General features: G+C 58.5%; 2 protein-coding genes across 2 annotated transcripts; one reads left to right on the top strand and one right to left on the bottom strand.

Moving 5' to 3' along the window:
* The first annotated feature begins 2,858 nt into the window (after positions 1-2,858).
* LOC145715060 (uncharacterized) lies at positions 2,859-6,152 on the top strand. The gene is made up of 7 exons (XM_081794641.1): positions 2,859-3,187; positions 3,437-4,004; positions 4,697-4,774; positions 4,919-5,030; positions 5,123-5,268; positions 5,362-5,446; positions 5,978-6,152. The coding sequence occupies exons 1-7, from the start codon at positions 2,859-2,861 to the stop codon at positions 6,004-6,006; spliced, it is 1,347 nt and encodes a 448-aa protein (XP_081650767.1). The 3' UTR covers positions 6,007-6,152.
* Positions 6,153-13,022: 6,870 nt separating this feature from the next.
* LOC145714884 (uncharacterized) lies at positions 13,023-16,862 on the bottom strand. Its single transcript, XM_081794415.1, has 6 exons — positions 15,079-16,862; positions 14,309-14,386; positions 14,053-14,164; positions 13,815-13,960; positions 13,637-13,721; positions 13,023-13,101 (listed from the first exon to the last, which is right to left on the bottom strand). The coding sequence occupies exons 1-6, from the start codon at positions 16,300-16,302 to the stop codon at positions 13,073-13,075; spliced, it is 1,674 nt and encodes a 557-aa protein (XP_081650541.1). The 5' UTR covers positions 16,303-16,862; the 3' UTR covers positions 13,023-13,072.
* Between the last annotated feature and the right edge of the window lie 267 nt (positions 16,863-17,129).

The following is a 17,129-nucleotide window of genomic DNA, read 5'->3' on the forward strand; positions in this document are numbered from 1 at the left end:
ATCTGCCCTAGTTTTCAGCCAGGTTGGGCCCCAGGACAAATGCACGTGCTGTGTGAGGGGGGAAAGCAAGTGTGAGTCGTGAGGAGGAGCTAGCCTCGTGAGTGGGATGTGGCAGAGGGCATGAGTGAGTGCACAGGTCCACTAGAGTGTGTCTGTGAATGTATTGTGGCTGGCGCCTGTGAGTACTTTTGCCTGAGACCTAGCGTTTGTGCTGGCAGCGTGCACGTGTCTGTGTCCACGTGCCGCGTGGCCGTGCATCTTTGTGCCCGAGTGAGTGTGTGTAGGCCGTTGGCAAGCGAAGGAAAGAGACTGGGGGCTTTCCTGACTTGGTGAGTAAGGGGGGGCTCCAGTGCCAAAGTGCAGCGAGTGCAATCCCTTCGCGCCTGGGATCGACACGGAGCTAGCTGATCACCTTTCATGACGGGAGGAAAGCCCGGACTTTGCCTGGGTCCGCTCGTTCTGTGTTGCCTTGGCCAGGGGCAAGTTGGGGTTGGGCCACCCATGGCGCAGTGGAGGAGGACCAAAGTTCCCTGCAAGGAAGTGGGCGTTAGTGGAGGGAGGCAGCAGAGAGCATGAGTAAGTCTGGCCCTGCTCCTGGAGCGGCCTAGGGGATCATCGCAAGGCCTTGTGGTCCCAGCCAGGGTATGTGTCTCGGTGAACATCCTCCTGGATGACCCTGCAGAGACAGGCCTGGCTGGTCTAGAGTCCCTTGCGAAGTTGGGGCCCGGCCCCTGGACCCCAATACTGTGGTAGGTGTTGTTCAAACTGAAAGGCATTGCCTGCTTGTCCCAGACAGTCCCTGCACCTGGGACCCAGATTTGTTCCCACGTTCCTGCCACGGGGTCTCCCGGCGATGCGTGGGAGTTTGACAGGCCCCATTTCTCTGGAGGGAGTGAGTTGCATAGGTCAGGTGCACCAGGGTCTGGGCCTGCTTTCCTGTCTTGCCCACCCGCTACGTCCTCTGCTGAGGGCAGCTTGAGGGCTCACCACTGGACCTGTTCCTCTCCCTTTCTGGGTAAGAGTTTGCCTCTCTGTCGGTCACACTGGCCACCCCCTCTCAGCCCCCTGCCACCTGTTCAGCCTCCCCCCATCCACCTGCGTTTCTATGCATTGCTGTCACCTGAAGCGGTGGTGTGCTGCCTCATATATCACAGCCACCCTGGAGCATTGCTGTACCCCGTTCGTATCCTGACATAGCCCAGCGAGTCTGGAGGAACCTCTTCTGTGTCACGGAAGCAACATGTTGGCCAGAGGGCCCGGCACACGAATTTGGAAATCCTAGAATCCCCCGCCTGCCTGGCAGCCTCCTGGTCCCATAAAGAGGTAGGGGAACACTGCATTCCACCAAAGGGAAAAGGCAATGCATGAGTGTGGTGCCTGGCCAGGCAATGCATCTCGAGCCTCCAATCCTGCAGTGGCTCTGTGTGGTGTGTGTGTGTGTAGCTTATGCTGTCTGACATAGACCGGCAGGGAGTCCACATCACCACTGCCCTGACAGGGAGGGAGACCACATCATCGCCCTCACTGCACACCGTCTGCAGCTTATTGCTTCCCCAAAGTGGTCATGTGGCTTCATGTAGACCCTGGGGCGTGTCCCTCACTTGGGTCCCAACACTGCATCCCCCAACCCCCCGGTACCTCTCGGAGACCCTTGAAATCATGCTGCCTGTGGCACAGGGGGACAGTGTTTTGAGCCAGCGCCCACGCTCATGGCAGCCTGCCGCCTAAGTGAGTGGTAAAGGAAATGGGACCAGGATGAACAGACATACGGCCAACGAAGGCCTGGGGAGGGTCCCTGTGAGAAGATGGCCAAGCATTGTGGGAGGAAGGGGACCGCTGTCTGTGGGACAGACACAAGCTCCAGGAATCCCAGGGCCCACGGTCACGGGTCTTTCCTGTGCACTGCCACACACGGGAGCAATGGGCAGCCCATCACGAGAGGGGGGTGTGTGCTTGCCAGTGTCACTTTCCAGGCAACGGGGACAAACGGCAAGAGCGGCGCGCATGATACGCAGCCTCCCCTAGTGTGGCGTCCTCTCCACGTCACACACCTCTGGTCACCGACCTTCCCTAGCCGGTGCACTGCTAGACTGCTGTCATGACATACATGTCTTCTGGGAGCAAGGATGGACGTAGAGAGTATGCAAAGGAGGCTGAGCAGATGGAAAACCGGGGTGCACAGACAGCAGGCGCACAGCTGACATGCGTCTGCCGGACAGCCAAGGTGATCCGCTGAGTGGATTTGTCGGACTAGGGGCACAATGAACAAAGGTGGCGGTGTAAATGGGCAAAGCGGGGAGGTCCCCCTTTACCCGTGTGTGTAGATAGCCGCGTGCCCAGCGCAGCGTGGAATGCAAAGGTCGCTTTCGCATGGCCAGAAGCCAAACAGGGCACCCAGAGCGCACAGAGGGCCGGCTGCAAGCCCCCCGGAGGAGTTGCACTGCACGGGGCCCAGAGCCTTCCTGCCTATGCAACAGACGCGCCCCAGTTTCCGGGTGACCTAGGGGCGGGACCGCCGAAGCCACGCACGCCACCGTCCCTATGATTGGTCCTGAAGGCAGTGAAGCGGCCTGGGCGTGGCTTGGAGCTCCCTCAGCCTCAAAGCCGAAGGCGCACACCTCTCCCCACAAAGGCCTCCGAGGCAGCATCGGCATAGCGATAGCCACCGCCGAGGCATCCTGGGTACAGCACCATGCGCATGCGCCCCCTCGACCTTTGGGCTCTGGGAGGAAGGGGGAGCGAGTTGCCAGCCATTGCCCTCAGGGCTCCAGTCACTGGGTCTGGGGAGGGGCGCCGTGCTTTCACCTCCCGCTTCGTCGTCGGTAGGAGCCACAGTTGGTGTCTCGGGCCGGGGCCGCATGTTGCGTGACTCGTGTTTCCGAAACACTGGGGATGCCCGGAGGCCCCATGCCGCCTTCGACCGGGAACGGGGCGGTCGAGAGACGAGGGCCCGTGGGGACACTCGGTCTCCGGCAGGGCCAGAGGTGCCGCAGGCCGAAGGCTTGCAGGCCACAAGCGAACAGCCTGTGCAGGAAGGCCAGGCCCGACCCGAGAGGCAGGTGGGCGGCCCCAGCGAGATATCGGTGCCGCTGGTGCATGACATAGTGGCGGTGGAGGCGCTGTGGGGCCTGGCGGAGGAGGAGGTTGAGGTGGCGGCCGCGGAAGAGGACGCGCCTGGGGAAGAGGGGCATGAGCAGAGGAAGAAGGGGGAGGAGGACGAGGAGCAGGAGCCGGGGAAGGAGAAGGTCCAAGTTCACGAGGAGGAGGACCTGAAGGGCGAGGGGGAGCAGCAGGACCAGAAGAGCAGAAGGAGGAGGAGGAGGAGGAGGAAGAGGGGGAGAGGCAGCAGGAGTAAAAGATTAGAAGTAGGAGGAGCAGCAGAAGCCCAAGCAGAAGGAGGAAGAGCGGAAGGAGGAGGAGTTGGCGGAAATGAAAGGGGAGGAGCAGGAGCAGCAGGGTATACAAGCGGGCGCGGCGGCGGCCACGGCGCCGGCCGCGGCGGTGGCGGTGGAGGCATTGGCGGCGGCAGTGGCAGGGGAAGGGGACCAGGAGGAGGAGCAGGAGGAGGAAGGGAAGGCGTGCGAGCCATTAAAGGGAGAGCAGAATTGCAAACCGAGGAGGTAGAGGAGCAGGAGAAGGAAGCGGAAGCGCTGGAGGAGCAGCAGCAGGGCGAGGAGGAGGTGGAGGGCAAGGAGGACAAGGAGGAGCGGGAGGAGGAGGAACAGAAGCCGAGTGAGCAGGAAGGCCGATGGGTGGAAGAAGCCCAGGAGCTGCAGGTGAAGCAGGATAAGAAGGAGCAGGTAGAGTCAGGCCTCCGTCCTTGCCCTTCCCCACTGGAGGCTCTGGAGGCTCTGGAGGCCCTTCAGATAGAGCTAGAGCCGGTGAATAAACAAGCCAGCCAGGAGCACGCTCGACTCAAACTCAGGATGTGGCAGAGGCGGCAGCGACATCTGCAGCAGAGAGGTGCCCTTATCCAGGGCATCCGTGGTTTCTGGGCCAAGGCTGTATCCTTCCTGCTGCTGGTGGAGGGTCCAGAGGGGGCTGGGCTTGCGCAAGAGGAAGGAAAGGGAGGTGACATTTAGAGGAACCCAGGACAGGGACTGGAGCTACGCCACGCTCCAGTGGCCGGGAACGTGCAAACGTGATCCCATCCGGTGGTCCTGGCTCTACAATGAGTGTGGGAGGAGGGCAGTGCCGGGGTGGGGGAGGCATGTGTGCTTTACGTCGCACCTGGCACGGAAACAGCGCTGGGAGAGTGGGGAGTGGCGGTGGAGGTCCAGGCCAGGTCGGGGAAATGACCGAGGGCTTCTTCCCACACAAAGCCGCGTGGGGGCACGTTTCTGGGTCCCGCTAAGCATCTTGCTGCGGGGAAGGCGATGTGAATGCCCACTGGTCGGCGCGAGACCGGATGTGTGCTGTCTGGCTGTGTGGAAGTAAGCGTCCTCAGTGTCCTCACGAGCACACAAAGCTAGGCGTGGTTGCGGGCGTCTGGGCATGCACAGCCTCCTGTGCGTGTCTAGCAGAGCCCTGCGCGATCCTGAGACCCCGTGGGCCTGGACGCAGCCTGTGGGGAGGGCTTGAGACCCTGGGGGAGGACGCCAGTCCCGGGGGGAGGACGCCTGGATGCTGTCCACACTGGTTCTCTGGTTCGAGCTCTCTCACGCCCAGCACCTGAAGGCTCTTTGACCTGCGGCAGTTTGTGAACCACCCTCAGATGTCAGCCCTGAGTAGTAAGCCCGATGAAAGCATGCTTCGCCACATGACCAATTTGAAGGTCGGCCTGGGAGTGGGAGGTGGTGTGGGTGGCTGGCTGTGTGGGGAGGGGAGGTGGTGGGGAGAAGTGATGTGTTCCTTCCTCAGGGGAGGGCGGGTCTCCTGGAACAAGATTTCACATTTCTGCCCCACTGTACCACGGCAGGTGGAGGAACACAAGTTTCCCAGGGAATGCCGGAAGATCCTGCTGTTTTTTGGCAAGAACTCCTACTTCCAGAATGAAGTCGTTACGAAGGAGTATGTCCTAGGCCTTGATGGTAAGTGTCCACTGACTGCATGGGCGGCCGTGGGTGGAGGGTTGAATGTGATAAGTTCTCTGGCGCCTTCTCACATACTCGTCTTCCTGCAGGGTATAGGGCGTCTCATTCCAGTCCCATCCAGTGGCACCCAAGGTACAGACAGGAGGCCTACAGACGCAGGCATGACAACAGCAGCCTCAACTTCTTCAACTGGTTCTCTGACCACAGCTTTGCCGGCTCTAGCAGGATTGCTGAGGTGGGGCCCTGTAACAAGGAAGGGAGGTGATTTTCATGGGTTCCCCCACTGCGTGGGATAGCTACCTGAGGCCTGGCCTGTCTCCCCTACCAGATAATCATAGAGGATCTTTGGCCCAACCCCGTGCCGTATTTCAAGATGAAGGAGGCCCCAGGAGAGAGAACTGAGAGGGAAAGAGGTGAGCAGCCAAGGGTGTGGGCACGGAAATGTGTGCCGTGGGGTCCAGGGCACAATTCTCTTCTGCATGGAGGCACCGAGACTCACAGCGGCCCAGGAGGTGACACCAGGTCAAAAGGGCATCAGCCTGAGACAGGGAGTCTTAAGAAGTAACATGTCAAAGAGGCTTTGCCCCTTTGGGGAGCCTGAAGGTAGGAAGGGGGCTAGACAAAAAGAATGAGCAAAGCGGGACAACCAAAGCTGGCTCATCAGATAGCACGGTAACAACTGTCATTCCCGGACCTTGAACCCCACCCTCAGGCCTCCTACCACCATTCCACATGTTGTCTGGCTTCTGGATCCCCTTGTCAGCTTTGGCACAGCTTATCACACCTTCCCATCCTACTTTCCGTTTGGAAACATTCAAGCAACCTTACTCAGGGCCAAGATAAGACTCTCACCTGTCCTGTGTGTGTGTGTGTGTGTGTGTGTGTGTGTGTGTGTGTGTTTCTGTCTGTCTGTCTGTCTGTCTGTGTGTACCCATATATCCCAGGGATATGCACGATCTTGAGAAGAGTATGAAGGAGCGTCGCACTTCATCGACCCCAGTGGAAACCCTTCCGATGCTCACGATGGTCCACAAGATTCTCCTGGCCACGAAATAAGGACAAGGGTGGTGGTGACACGTGGCACAGGGCGGGGGTCCAATACATTTGAAGAAATATAGAATGGGAGATAAACAGCATGAAGTGTTTGTGTGAGTCTTCCTCTCAGGTACGCTCTGGGGCGTGTCCATGTACACATGCTGAAGACGCTCCAGCGCTGCCAGCGGGTCCTGGGCTGAGGCAGGACGCAGCGCTGGCTCTTGCTGCTGCAGCGGCTGGGAGAGCTGGGGCCCCTCCTCCGCCTCTGCATCTGCCTGGCGCTTCTCCTCTTGCTCCTGAATCTCCTCCTGCTGCTGTCTCTCAACTTCCACCTCCTCCTCCCCGTGCATGTCCTCTGCTTCTGGCTTGGCTTCCTCAGAATTCTCCTCTCCAGCCACGTCATCCTTGGTCGCCTCGCCGTCCTCTTCCTCCTCCCCTATCACCACCTCAGCCGCCACCATTCCGTCATCCAATATCAGCACCAATTCCTCCGCTGGGCTTGCCACCTGTATCTCACACCCGGCCTGGGGTTCCTGCACAGGATGGGCGCTTGCCGCCCCTGAACCTGGGTACTGAGGCCAGCCCACGCCCTCCAGCGCCCCTGCATTCCCGCGGGGCCGGGACTCTCCACCTTTCGCATCCGGGACGATCAGGGCCCAGGGTCGGCGGGAATCTCCGCTTTGTCCGGACCGCGACACGCTGGCCATGACGCTCGGCCCCGGCCCCAGTGTAGCTAGGGCAGCCTCAGGACAAGGACAGGAAACGGCAGCAGGTGGGGGGAGCCTTGGCCGCAAGACCATGAGCTCCCTGAAGCCTCCCGCCGCAGCCCGCCAAAGTTGAGCGCAGGCGCACAGGCTCTGGGATTTGAGGACTCCGCATTGGCTGTGGCTGCTGTGGAGGAGGGGCCGAGACAGAGGCAGTGAAGAGTGTGCGCATGCGGCCTGGGGGCGAAGTGGTTCCAGGGCAGGTCAGGCCAGCTGGCCAGGTTCGGGGAGCAATCAGTTGCAAGACAGCAAGACAGGGTGCTGGCCGCCAGCAAGCGCGCGCCAATGGCCGGTCCAGGCTCTGGAGCGAGTGCCAAGGTGCCAGCGTGGCCCCCGTTTGCCGCATGTCCTCTTCAGCGCTGTCACCTTCCAGGCCTCACTTGCGAGGTGCCCGGTATCGCGCAGTCTGTGGTCGCTTGTACACCCTTTCCCCCAGGCCTCACTACGGGCACCAGAGCATTCAGCACAGGATCGTCCACGCCGTGAGCCACTCCCTGCTCCGTCCCTTGCCCCTTCTTCATGAAGCTGGGGCAAGGCCTGGAGAAGTCCTTAGTGTCACGCCTACCGGGGCCACATGGCCGTCCGCACGGTATCTCCTCCTTGGCCGTCAGGCTGAGGGCGGCGGTAAGGTGGGTGCCCACCCAGAACCAGTGACACCCACCCTAGACCCACCCCACCGCCATGTCCTTGCAAGAAAACAGCTCAGTAGACCTCACTGCACTGCAATTCAGAGCAAAGAACAACCCCCAGAGCACCATCTGCCACTGGTGCCCTACTGATCTCCGTACAGAGCGCCAGGGAGATGGGGTAGTAGGATTTAGCAGCTTGCTCCGGTCCTGAAATCTAACCTTCCACTAAAAGGAGGACAACTCCAACCAAGCAGGGTACTTAGGGGCCCTTCACCGAGAATTGCAAACTTGTCTGTGTCTGTCTCTGAGAAAGCCCCGTGCCTGCTTTCACTAGTACACACGAAAGCAGACGAGTTCCCTTCCCATTTCCCAGGCACCAACAAGAATTCTGAAGAAGCATGCACCCAGACACAGAAGGTCCACTGAGAGAGACAGTGAGAAAGAGACACACAGAGAGACAGAGCTATAGAGGGAGAGAAAGAGAGACACATGCAAGCAGATGAAGGAAGGACGAGTGGAGGGGAAGACCGGCCTGGAGAGGGAGAGTCCGGGGAGATTGGCGGGAGAGACAGGGAGGAGGAGCAAGACAAGAAGAGACAGAGGGGCACCTATTACAAGGAAGACAGGCGGAGACAGGGGGAGGCATTAGTGATGGAGAGGAGGGAGACGAAGACAAAGAGAGCTGGAAGGAAAGTGGGAGGGAGGGACAGGAAGAAGACAAGGGAGGGGGAGGTAAGGAGAGGGTAGGAGGAAGGAGAGCAGGGGCAGCCGAGGCGGAGACAGGTGGGCTGACTCTGAAGACAGGGCAACTGCAGTGTGCACTTTCACCTGGTGAAATTCACCTGTGCAATTTGCACAGAGACGAATGCTGTACAGTGGTCAGCCCTCAGCACAAAAGGCACCGCTCCCACCTGGACCTTAAGGGCAGTCTGAAACGATCGCTGAACTAGAAGGAAGCTGCAATGAGGTCATTCGGGGTGAGGAAGAGGGCACCGCAGGGAAGAAAACAAGGACCCGTTCCCCACAGGGCTGCTGGAAGCCCTGTACTTACCAGCAGGAGACAGGAAACGGGACTGCCGGAAAGACACAGCAGAGATTTAGGCAGAGCACGTGCGGGAAGAAATCACGTCCCAAAGCTCGGCAAATTCAAGCAAAAGCAGAGGCTGCACATCCATGAATGTGAATGCTTTCCGAGTGGAACCAACGAAGTTCTCACAGATGCCCAGGAAATGTGCTCAACTCTGAGGCCTCCTCGCCTCTGGCAAGCTTCTCATCCAAAGCGACTCATCACAGAGAAAGGGTGGACCGTGAGCAAAAGAGCCAAGGTCTCCTTCGGATCCCCGGACGCAGACAGGTGATCCGCCCAGTAATTTCAAGCCAACGTATGGTGATAAAGGTTACCTTCCACCACAGTGATGGAGGAAACTCGCACCCGAGGGGAGGACAATGAGTGAGAACCGCATCCCAGGCTGTAAGCTAAGGACAGACCATCAAGCTGTATTGGAAGGTCACGAGACCGTGACTCAAATGTCTGTACAGACACAGAGCGTCTGCAGAAGCACGAGGGCTGGATAGTTGTAAGCAGGTAGCAGGATTTCTAAGTCTGGGCTGCCTGTATGATACGAAAGGCTAACACGTGCAAGCAGAGCTATGCCCATGTGATGCGGATCAGCCTCCTGAGGCGGTACTTTGTACCCTGTGGAGGACCTGGGAGACGCATGCAGGCGGGCTCCTTGTGCACCTCTGCCACCAGGCACACATGTGGGAAACGTAGGGCCAAAGGGTTTGCCGCCGGGCTTAGTGTGGCTCACCCTTCTGCGGGTGCATTGAGCATCAGTGCAGAAAGCACTGGGCTCACTGAAAGAAGCCAGCCCCTGACAGAAGCACAGTGGTGGTGAGCCCTGCCTGATGGATTCCTGAGGAGACTAAAGGAGTTAAAGGCATGCAGTCCACCAGAGAGTAGAGTGGTGCTAATCAGGGGAGGGTGCGATGAGGAGGTGTCGGGCCTCGGGTGTGAAGATGCAGTCATGCCATGTGCATGAGTTCTGGAGATCTAACTTGCACAGGGCAGCCGTAAGCAATGCTTCACCGCCTCGTCAGATTTCTCAGAGGCAAGTGCTCTCACCACAAACAAAGAGGGGTCGCTGAGAAATGTCCCGGTGAAGGTGGCTGGACGGAGCGCTTGCACGTGAAGGATACGGGCACATCCGTCACTGCCCGTTGTGTCCCTCAGGCACGCACTAGTCCTGGTGGACTAAGCTGAGCTCAGAACCCAGCAGTCAAAGGTGTCAGCCTCGTTCCTGCAAACATGAATCAGACTCCCAGGTAGGACGTAATGGACAAATTAGGGACCAGAACACACAGGAGGCACACGGAAACGAGACACACACTGGCAGGGGGAAGTCTCTCCCAGCCAGGAACATGCCACGTGGCAAAAGAGTAAGTGGGAAAACGTTGCCGGTCCGCTTTTCACAATTTACGCCTGCATCTGCAACGTGCAGGCCAGTGACGTTTGAGCCCCTCGGGCGCAGAGGGTTTGAAAACAGAAGGACAGAAAATAGAGGTGTGACGGAATGCTCACAGCAAGCCAGCTGCATTTGGGGACATTCACTGGCTGGCAGTGAGTGCATGGCCAATCCTCTGACGAAGGTCCTACAGGCACGGAAGGATTTCTGGCTCCTGGAACATAGAACAGAACACGCAGAAGCCCCTCCACCTGACAGCAGGACAGCAACTGGATCTGTCAGTGGAAGAAAGGGGTTGAATGCAGAGGGAAGCACACTCAAGCGCAGAAGCATACACCAAAGACAAGACAGGCCACCAGAGCCACAGCTGACCCAACACACAGGTGTGCAGAGACGAAGGCGGTTACACGGGTACAGCTGTGCCCACTTAGGCCAGGCAAGGAGGCATCACCAGAGAGGTGTCGGCACAGGCAAAGCCAGGAAAAGACACAAACACGCCAGGGCTCACTCAGGGAGACAGAGGAGCACAGGCAATGCGAGACATTTCCTGTGAACAGAGAACAACGTGACGATCCCGACAGGTCAATGAGACACGTGTGGTTCAGAGACATGGAAGTCAGAAGGCTCCTGAATTGCTGAGGGTGTCCTCTCTCGAGGGACAGCACTCTGGAGCCCACACACGCTGATGTTGGGGTGGAAGAGGCCGCTGGGCAGCAGATACAGTTGTGCAGGGGGTTTAGCAGCTCCTGGACCCTAGGGCTCCCCGGGGAGAGCTGCGGATACGGGAGGACACCCGGGGATGCCGGGTGTGCAGCATGAGGGCTGTAATCCCTCGGACACAGAGCACCGAGGCCTCTGCCCACGGACCTCAAGTGTCCACACTCGAGGGTTTGGCTCTGGGTGCCGTGAGTGCATTCCACACCCACACCTTGTCCGTACCTTGTCTTTGGGACAGGCCGGGCGGAAACGTCACCCTGGCCCCTAAGGAGGTATTGGCTGGAGATATTAACATGTGGGGGACCCTGTGTTCACCTGTCCCCTAAAGTGTTCCTGCTCGGCAAGACCTATCAAGTAACGGCCTGCTTGTGCAGGAAGATGCCCCAAAGGGCCCAGCCTCATGACCACTGAGGCCGTATTCCCACTGCACAATCACTGGCCATACTTTCTTTGGATGTTCACACCCAAAGACTCGGGTCAGCACTGGGAGCTTTTCCAGGGTACCCTGATATTTACCCATCAAGCAGCTGAGAAGACGTGCCTCTCCAGCCAGTGTGCAGACAGCAGCGAGAGAAAGGCCTGCCTTCCCTTCTAGAGAGTGCGACAGCCTCTACCCTGGAAGAGGTAAGGCTTGGTCGCACAGATCCTCAACTCCACAGCGTGCTGACACCCCGCTGACCATGTTGTCTGCATATGATAGGGGCAAGAGGCCTCCATGCACTGGGACTGCCCACGCCTTCTCTGGAATAGACCCACTGCAGAGAAGGCTCTTGTACTGCAGAGCTGTGCAGTGGGGATCCCGGGGGGCTTGGGCAGCTTGGGAGACAGGAATATTAGTGTCGGGATGTCAGTCTCAGGCACGCTGTGCTGGGGGCCGTGTTACTTGGGGATACAGAAGAGCCCGTGATGGACAAGGCTGAACTCTGTCTACTGCACTGCTCGCACGGTGGAGCTTTTGCCCCATCCCTAGCACAGACATCTCTGGCAAGCAGCCATCTGCTGTGTAAGGAGTATCCCAGCACTCATGTCTTCGCAGGTGAGGCTCGTCCCAGTCCTTTCTAAGCCCCAGGCCTGCCGGGGACCTCTGCACAGAATGCTAAGGCCTCACAAGTCCATCGTTCCCTATGTGGCTGAGGCAGCCTTTGTCCTGGCACTCAGGCAAAGGAACACAGGCTGCCTGGGACGAGGCGACCTCCCTGAGCGCCTGCTGGTGTTTGCACTTGGGAGTCTTCTCACAAGTCTCACATGGCGTGTTGGACACACGGCTTAAGTCTGTGGACACAGAGGAAGAGCATCACCCGACTCATCACGGCTGATGATGAGAGGGCAGAGGGCACACGGGAGAGGTTGGCGTGTTCGTGCCCTTGAAGAGCCCCACCTCCCCGCGACCCTCCCCTCTGTTGGCTTGCAATCTGGGCCACCCATTCGTAACCAGAGGTCTTTTCAGAAACAGCAAAGTTCACACAAGGGCATCAGCACTAGGACTCCTTCAGGAGTCTTGTGTGTGTGTGTGTGTGTGTGTGAGAATAAGTGAAGCGGTGTTTGGGAGGCTCAGCTTCAGGAAGTGGAACCAGAAAAGTTGGCTGTGATTTTGGAGTTGCGTGAGACTGTAGTGGGCTGTTTTCTCTGCAGTGTGTATGTTGTCCCTGTCAACTCTGCCCGAAGCAGAACTTCATCGGTCTTACCCACCCACTCTGCCTCTGGTCCCTCGGTTCCTTCCCCTGGACACCAATCTTACAACCTGCTCACAATCCCTCAAATATGTGTGGCTGGTCCTGAGATCCTGACCTTGTCCACAAGACAGTCTGCATTGGTAGACGTCTGAAAACCAGAGGGTAATCAACCCTGGGAATTCCTCCCTGTGTGGCGGTTCAGTCAACATGACTGAGGGTGTCCCCATGTGGGATTCTGGGGGCACCATCATGGACATGCCCAAACCCTGAATATTGGACATCCCTGGCCTGTGCTGGCCTCTCCGTTTCCTTGAATTTCCTCATTTTCACAGGAAAGCTATGAACCTGGGCACTGGCCTTTCTCTCAGGTTTGTGCCCTGGCCTCCCTCACCCAAGTCCCCATTGCTTCAATCTTACTGACCTCACATGCAATCCCAATGTGTGACCCATCCCTACGGACAATGTCCTACGTCCCGCCCTTCCTTGGAACTCCAGTGTGCAGGCACAGAACACTTACACCTCTGGACAGCCGCATGTATACATGGACACGCCCCAGAGCAAACCTGAGAGGAAGACACACACAAACACTTCATGCTGTTTATCTCCCATTCTATATTTCTTCAAATGTATTGGACCCCCGCCCTGCGCCACGTGTCACCACCACCCTTGTCCTTATTTCATGGCCAGGAGAATCTTGTGGACCATTGGTGAGCATCGGAAGGGTTTCCACTGGGGTCGATGAAGTGCGACGCTCCTTCATACTCTTCTCAAGATCGTGCATATCCCTGGGATATATGGGTACACACAGACAGACAGACAGACAGACAGAAACACACACACACACACACACACACACACACACACACACACACACAGGACAGGTGAGAGTCTTATCTTGGCCCTGAGTAAGGTTGCTTGAATGTTTCCAAACGGAAAGTAGGATGGGAGGGTGTGATAAGCTGTGCCAAAGCTGACAAGGGGATCCAGAAGCCAGACAACATGTGGGATGGTGGTAGGAGGCCTGAGGGTGGGGTTCAAGGTCCGGGAATGACAGTTGTCACCGTGCTATGTGATGAGCCAGCTTTGGTTGTCCCGCTTTGCTCATTCTTTTTGTCTAGCCCCCTTCCCACCTTCAGGCTCCCCAAAGGGGCAAAGCCTCTTGGACACGTTACTTCTTAAGACTCCCTGTCTCAGGCTGATGCCCTTTTGACCTGGGGTCACCTCCTGTGCCGCTGTGAGTCTCGGTGCCTCCATGCAGAAGAGAATTGTGCCCTGGACCCCACGACACACATTTCCGTGCCCACACCCTTGGCTGCTCACCTCTTTCCCTCTCAGTTCTCTCTCCTGGGGCCTCCTTCATCTTGAAATACGGCAGGGGGTTGGGCCAAAGATCCTCTATGATTATCTGGTAGGGGAGACAGGCCAGGCCTCAGGTAGCTATCCCACGCAGTGGGGGAACCCATGAAAATCACCTCCCTTCCTTGTTACAGGGCCCCACCTCAGCAATCCTGCTAGAGCCGGCAAAGCTGTGGTCAGAGAACCAGTTGAAGAAGTTGAGGCTGCTGTTGTCATGCCTGCGTCTGTAGGCCTCCTGTCTGTACCTTGGGTGCCACTGGATGGGACTGGAATAAGACGCCCTATACCCTGCAGGAAGACGCGTATGTGAGAAGGCGCCAGAGAACTTATCACATTCAACCCTCCACCCATGGCCGCCCATGCAGTCAGTGGACACTTACCATCAAGGCCTAGGACATACTCCTTCGTAACGACTTCATTCTGGAAGTAGGAGTTCTTGCCAAAAAACAGCAGGATCTTCCGGCATTCCCTGGGAAACTTGTGTTCCTCCACCTGCCGTGGTACAGTGGGGCAGAAATGTGAAATCTTGTTCCAGGAGACCCGCCCTCCCCTGAGGAAGGAACACATCACTTCTCCCCACCACCTCCCCTCCCCACACAGCCAGCCACCCACACCACCTCCCACTCCCAGGCCGACCTTCAAATTGGTCATGTGGCGAAGCATGCTTTCATCGGGCTTACTACTCAGGGCTGACATCTGAGGGTGGTTCACAAACTGCCGCAGGTCAAAGAGCCTTCAGGTGCTGGGCGTGAGAGAGCTCGAACCAGAGAACCAGTGTGGACAGCATCCAGGCGTCCTCCCCCCGGGACTGGCGTCCTCCCCCAGGGTCTCAAGCCCTCCCCACAGGCTGCGTCCAGGCCCACGGGGTCTCAGGATCGCGCAGGGCTCTGCTAGACACGCACAGGAGGCTGTGCATGCCCAGACGCCCGCAACCACGCCTAGCTTTGTGTGCTCGTGAGGACACTGAGGACGCTTACTTCCACACAGCCAGACAGCACACATCCGGTCTCGCGCCGACCAGTGGGCATTCACATCGCCTTCCCCGCAGCAAGATGCCTAGCGGGACCCAGAAACGTGCCCCCACGCGGCTTTGTGTGGGAGGAAGCCCTCGGTCATTTCCCGGACCTGGCCTGGACCTCCACCGCCACGCCCCACTCTCCCAGCGCTGTTTCCGTGCCAGGTGCGACGTAAAGCACACATGCCTCCCCCACCCCGGCACTGCCCTCCTCCCACACTCATTGCAGAGCCAGGACCACCGGATGGGATCACGTTTGCACGTTCCCGGCCACTGGAGCGCGGCTTAGCTCCAGTCCCTGTCCTGGGTTCCTCTAAATGTCACCGCCCTTTCCTTCCTCTTGCGCAAGCCCAGCCCCCTCTGGACCCTCCACCAGCAGCAGGAAGGATACAGCCTTGGCCCAGAAACCACGGATGCCCTGGATAAGGGCACCTCTCTGCTGCAGATGACGCTGCCGCCTCTGCCATATGCTGGGTTTGAGTTGAGAGTCCTCCCGGCTGGCATGTGTATTCAAGGGCTGCACCTCCGTCTGAAGAGCCTCGAGCAAGGACAGGAAAGGATGTAGGCTTGCACTCATCTGCGTCTCTTCCTCCTGCTTCACGTGCAGCTCCTGTGCGTTCCCCAGGCACCAGCCACCTTGCTCCTTCCACTTTGGTTCCTCCTTCTCCTGCTCCTCAGCTCCTGCTCTTCGTGCCCCAGCTCCATCTCTTCCTTCTCCTCCTTTCCCAGCTTTGCCTCTTCCTCCTGCAGCTCTTCTTGTAAATCCTGTTGCCCCTGCTCCCCCGCTTCCTGCTCCGCAACTTCCCTTAACTCTTCCCCATCCTCCTCCTAATCTCTCTGCTCCTGATCCTCCCCCTTCTCTTTCTGCTCCTTTTGTAAGGCCTCCTGCTCCTCCTGCTGCTGCTCCTGCCCCTGCTCCTCCTCCCCCTGATCGTCGGCTTTTGACCTTCTTCCCCCTCCTTCTCCTCTTACTCCTAATCCTTCTGTTCCTGTTCCTCCTCCTACTTCTCCTCCTCCTACTTCTCTTATGATCCTGCTCCTCCTCGTCCTCCTCCTCCTCATGAAAATCATCTTCCACATCCTCATCCTCATCCTCATCGTCATCCTCCTCCCACTCCTCCTCCTCTTGAAAATCATCTTCCTCATCCTCGTCCTCATCCTCGTCGTCGTCCTCCTCCCATTCCTCCTCCTCCTCCTCCCATTCCTCCTCGTCCTCCTCCCGCTCCTCCTCCTCCCCCTCTTCTTGGTCCTTATCCTCCACCTCCTCTTCCTCCTCCTGTCCCTCCTCTACATAATTATCCTGCTCCCCCGCCTGTCCCTCGTCTTCCTCATGCTTCCTCTGGTCATCCTTCTCATCTGCAAGAACGTGTATTTCTGTGGCCGCCGCCTCAACTCCCTCCTCCACCAGGCCCAACAGCTCCGCCACCGATATTATGTTGTCCACCAGCAGCTTCAAATCCTCCCTTCGGCCGGACACCTCTGTCTCACGTCGGACCGGATATTCTTGTGCACTTCGGGGCATTCTGGCCCCGACACCATCGTCGTGTGGCGCCTCAGTCGCGTCCAGGAATACTGTATGCCCTCGAGCCCGGGTCTCTTGACTACCGCCTTCCATGACGAACGCGACCGCAGTTTACGGGGCACTGCCACATTTTCCAGACACTACATCCTTCGCCATGTGGAGCTGGCCCAGGACCGCAGGTGGGGCAGATTCAAACGAAGCGGCAGGAGGTGAAAGCACGGGCCTCCCTCACCAGACCCAGTCAGTGGAGCCCTGACGACAATGGCTGACAACGCCCTCCCGCCTTCTGCCGTGGACCAAGGGCCCAGGGGGCGCATGCGCACAGGCGCTGTACCCAGGAAGCCACGGCGGTGGCTGTCGCTGTGGTGATGCTGCCGCAGAGGCCTTTGTGGTGAGAGAAGTGCGCATGCGGCTCTGAAGCTGAGGGCGTTGCAAACCACGCCCAGACTCCCAGCCTGGCTCCAGGACCAATCATGAGGACGGCAGTGGGCGTGGCGTCGGCGGCCCCACCTTTCAGGGCGGTGGGAATCTGCTGCGAGCGTGTAACGGCACACAGTGAGCCCCGGGCTTCGGTAGTGCGGCGCCTCCAGGGGCCTCCAACTTAGCCCTCTGCGTGCCCTGTTTGGCCTCTGTCAATGAAAAGGGGACTTTCACATTCCCCCCCCCCCCCCTCGGCGTCCCGTACGGCCTGGGCACGAGGCTATCTACACACACGGGAAAAGGGGGACCTCCACGCTTTTCACGTTTACACCCCCACCTTTGGTCATCGTGCCCATAGTCTGGCAAATCCACTGAGCGGGTCAGCGTAGCTGTCCGTGAAACGCATTTCAGCTGTGCGCCCGCTGTCTGCACCCTGGTTTGCATCTGGTCTGCCTCCTTTGCATACGCCCTACGTCCATCCCTACTCCAAGAAGACATGT

Source organism: Panthera onca, chromosome Y (assembly GCF_046562875.1).
Source record: "Panthera onca isolate mPanOnc1 chromosome Y, mPanOnc1 haplotype 2, whole genome shotgun sequence".
Lineage (NCBI taxonomy): Eukaryota > Metazoa > Chordata > Mammalia > Carnivora > Felidae > Panthera > Panthera onca.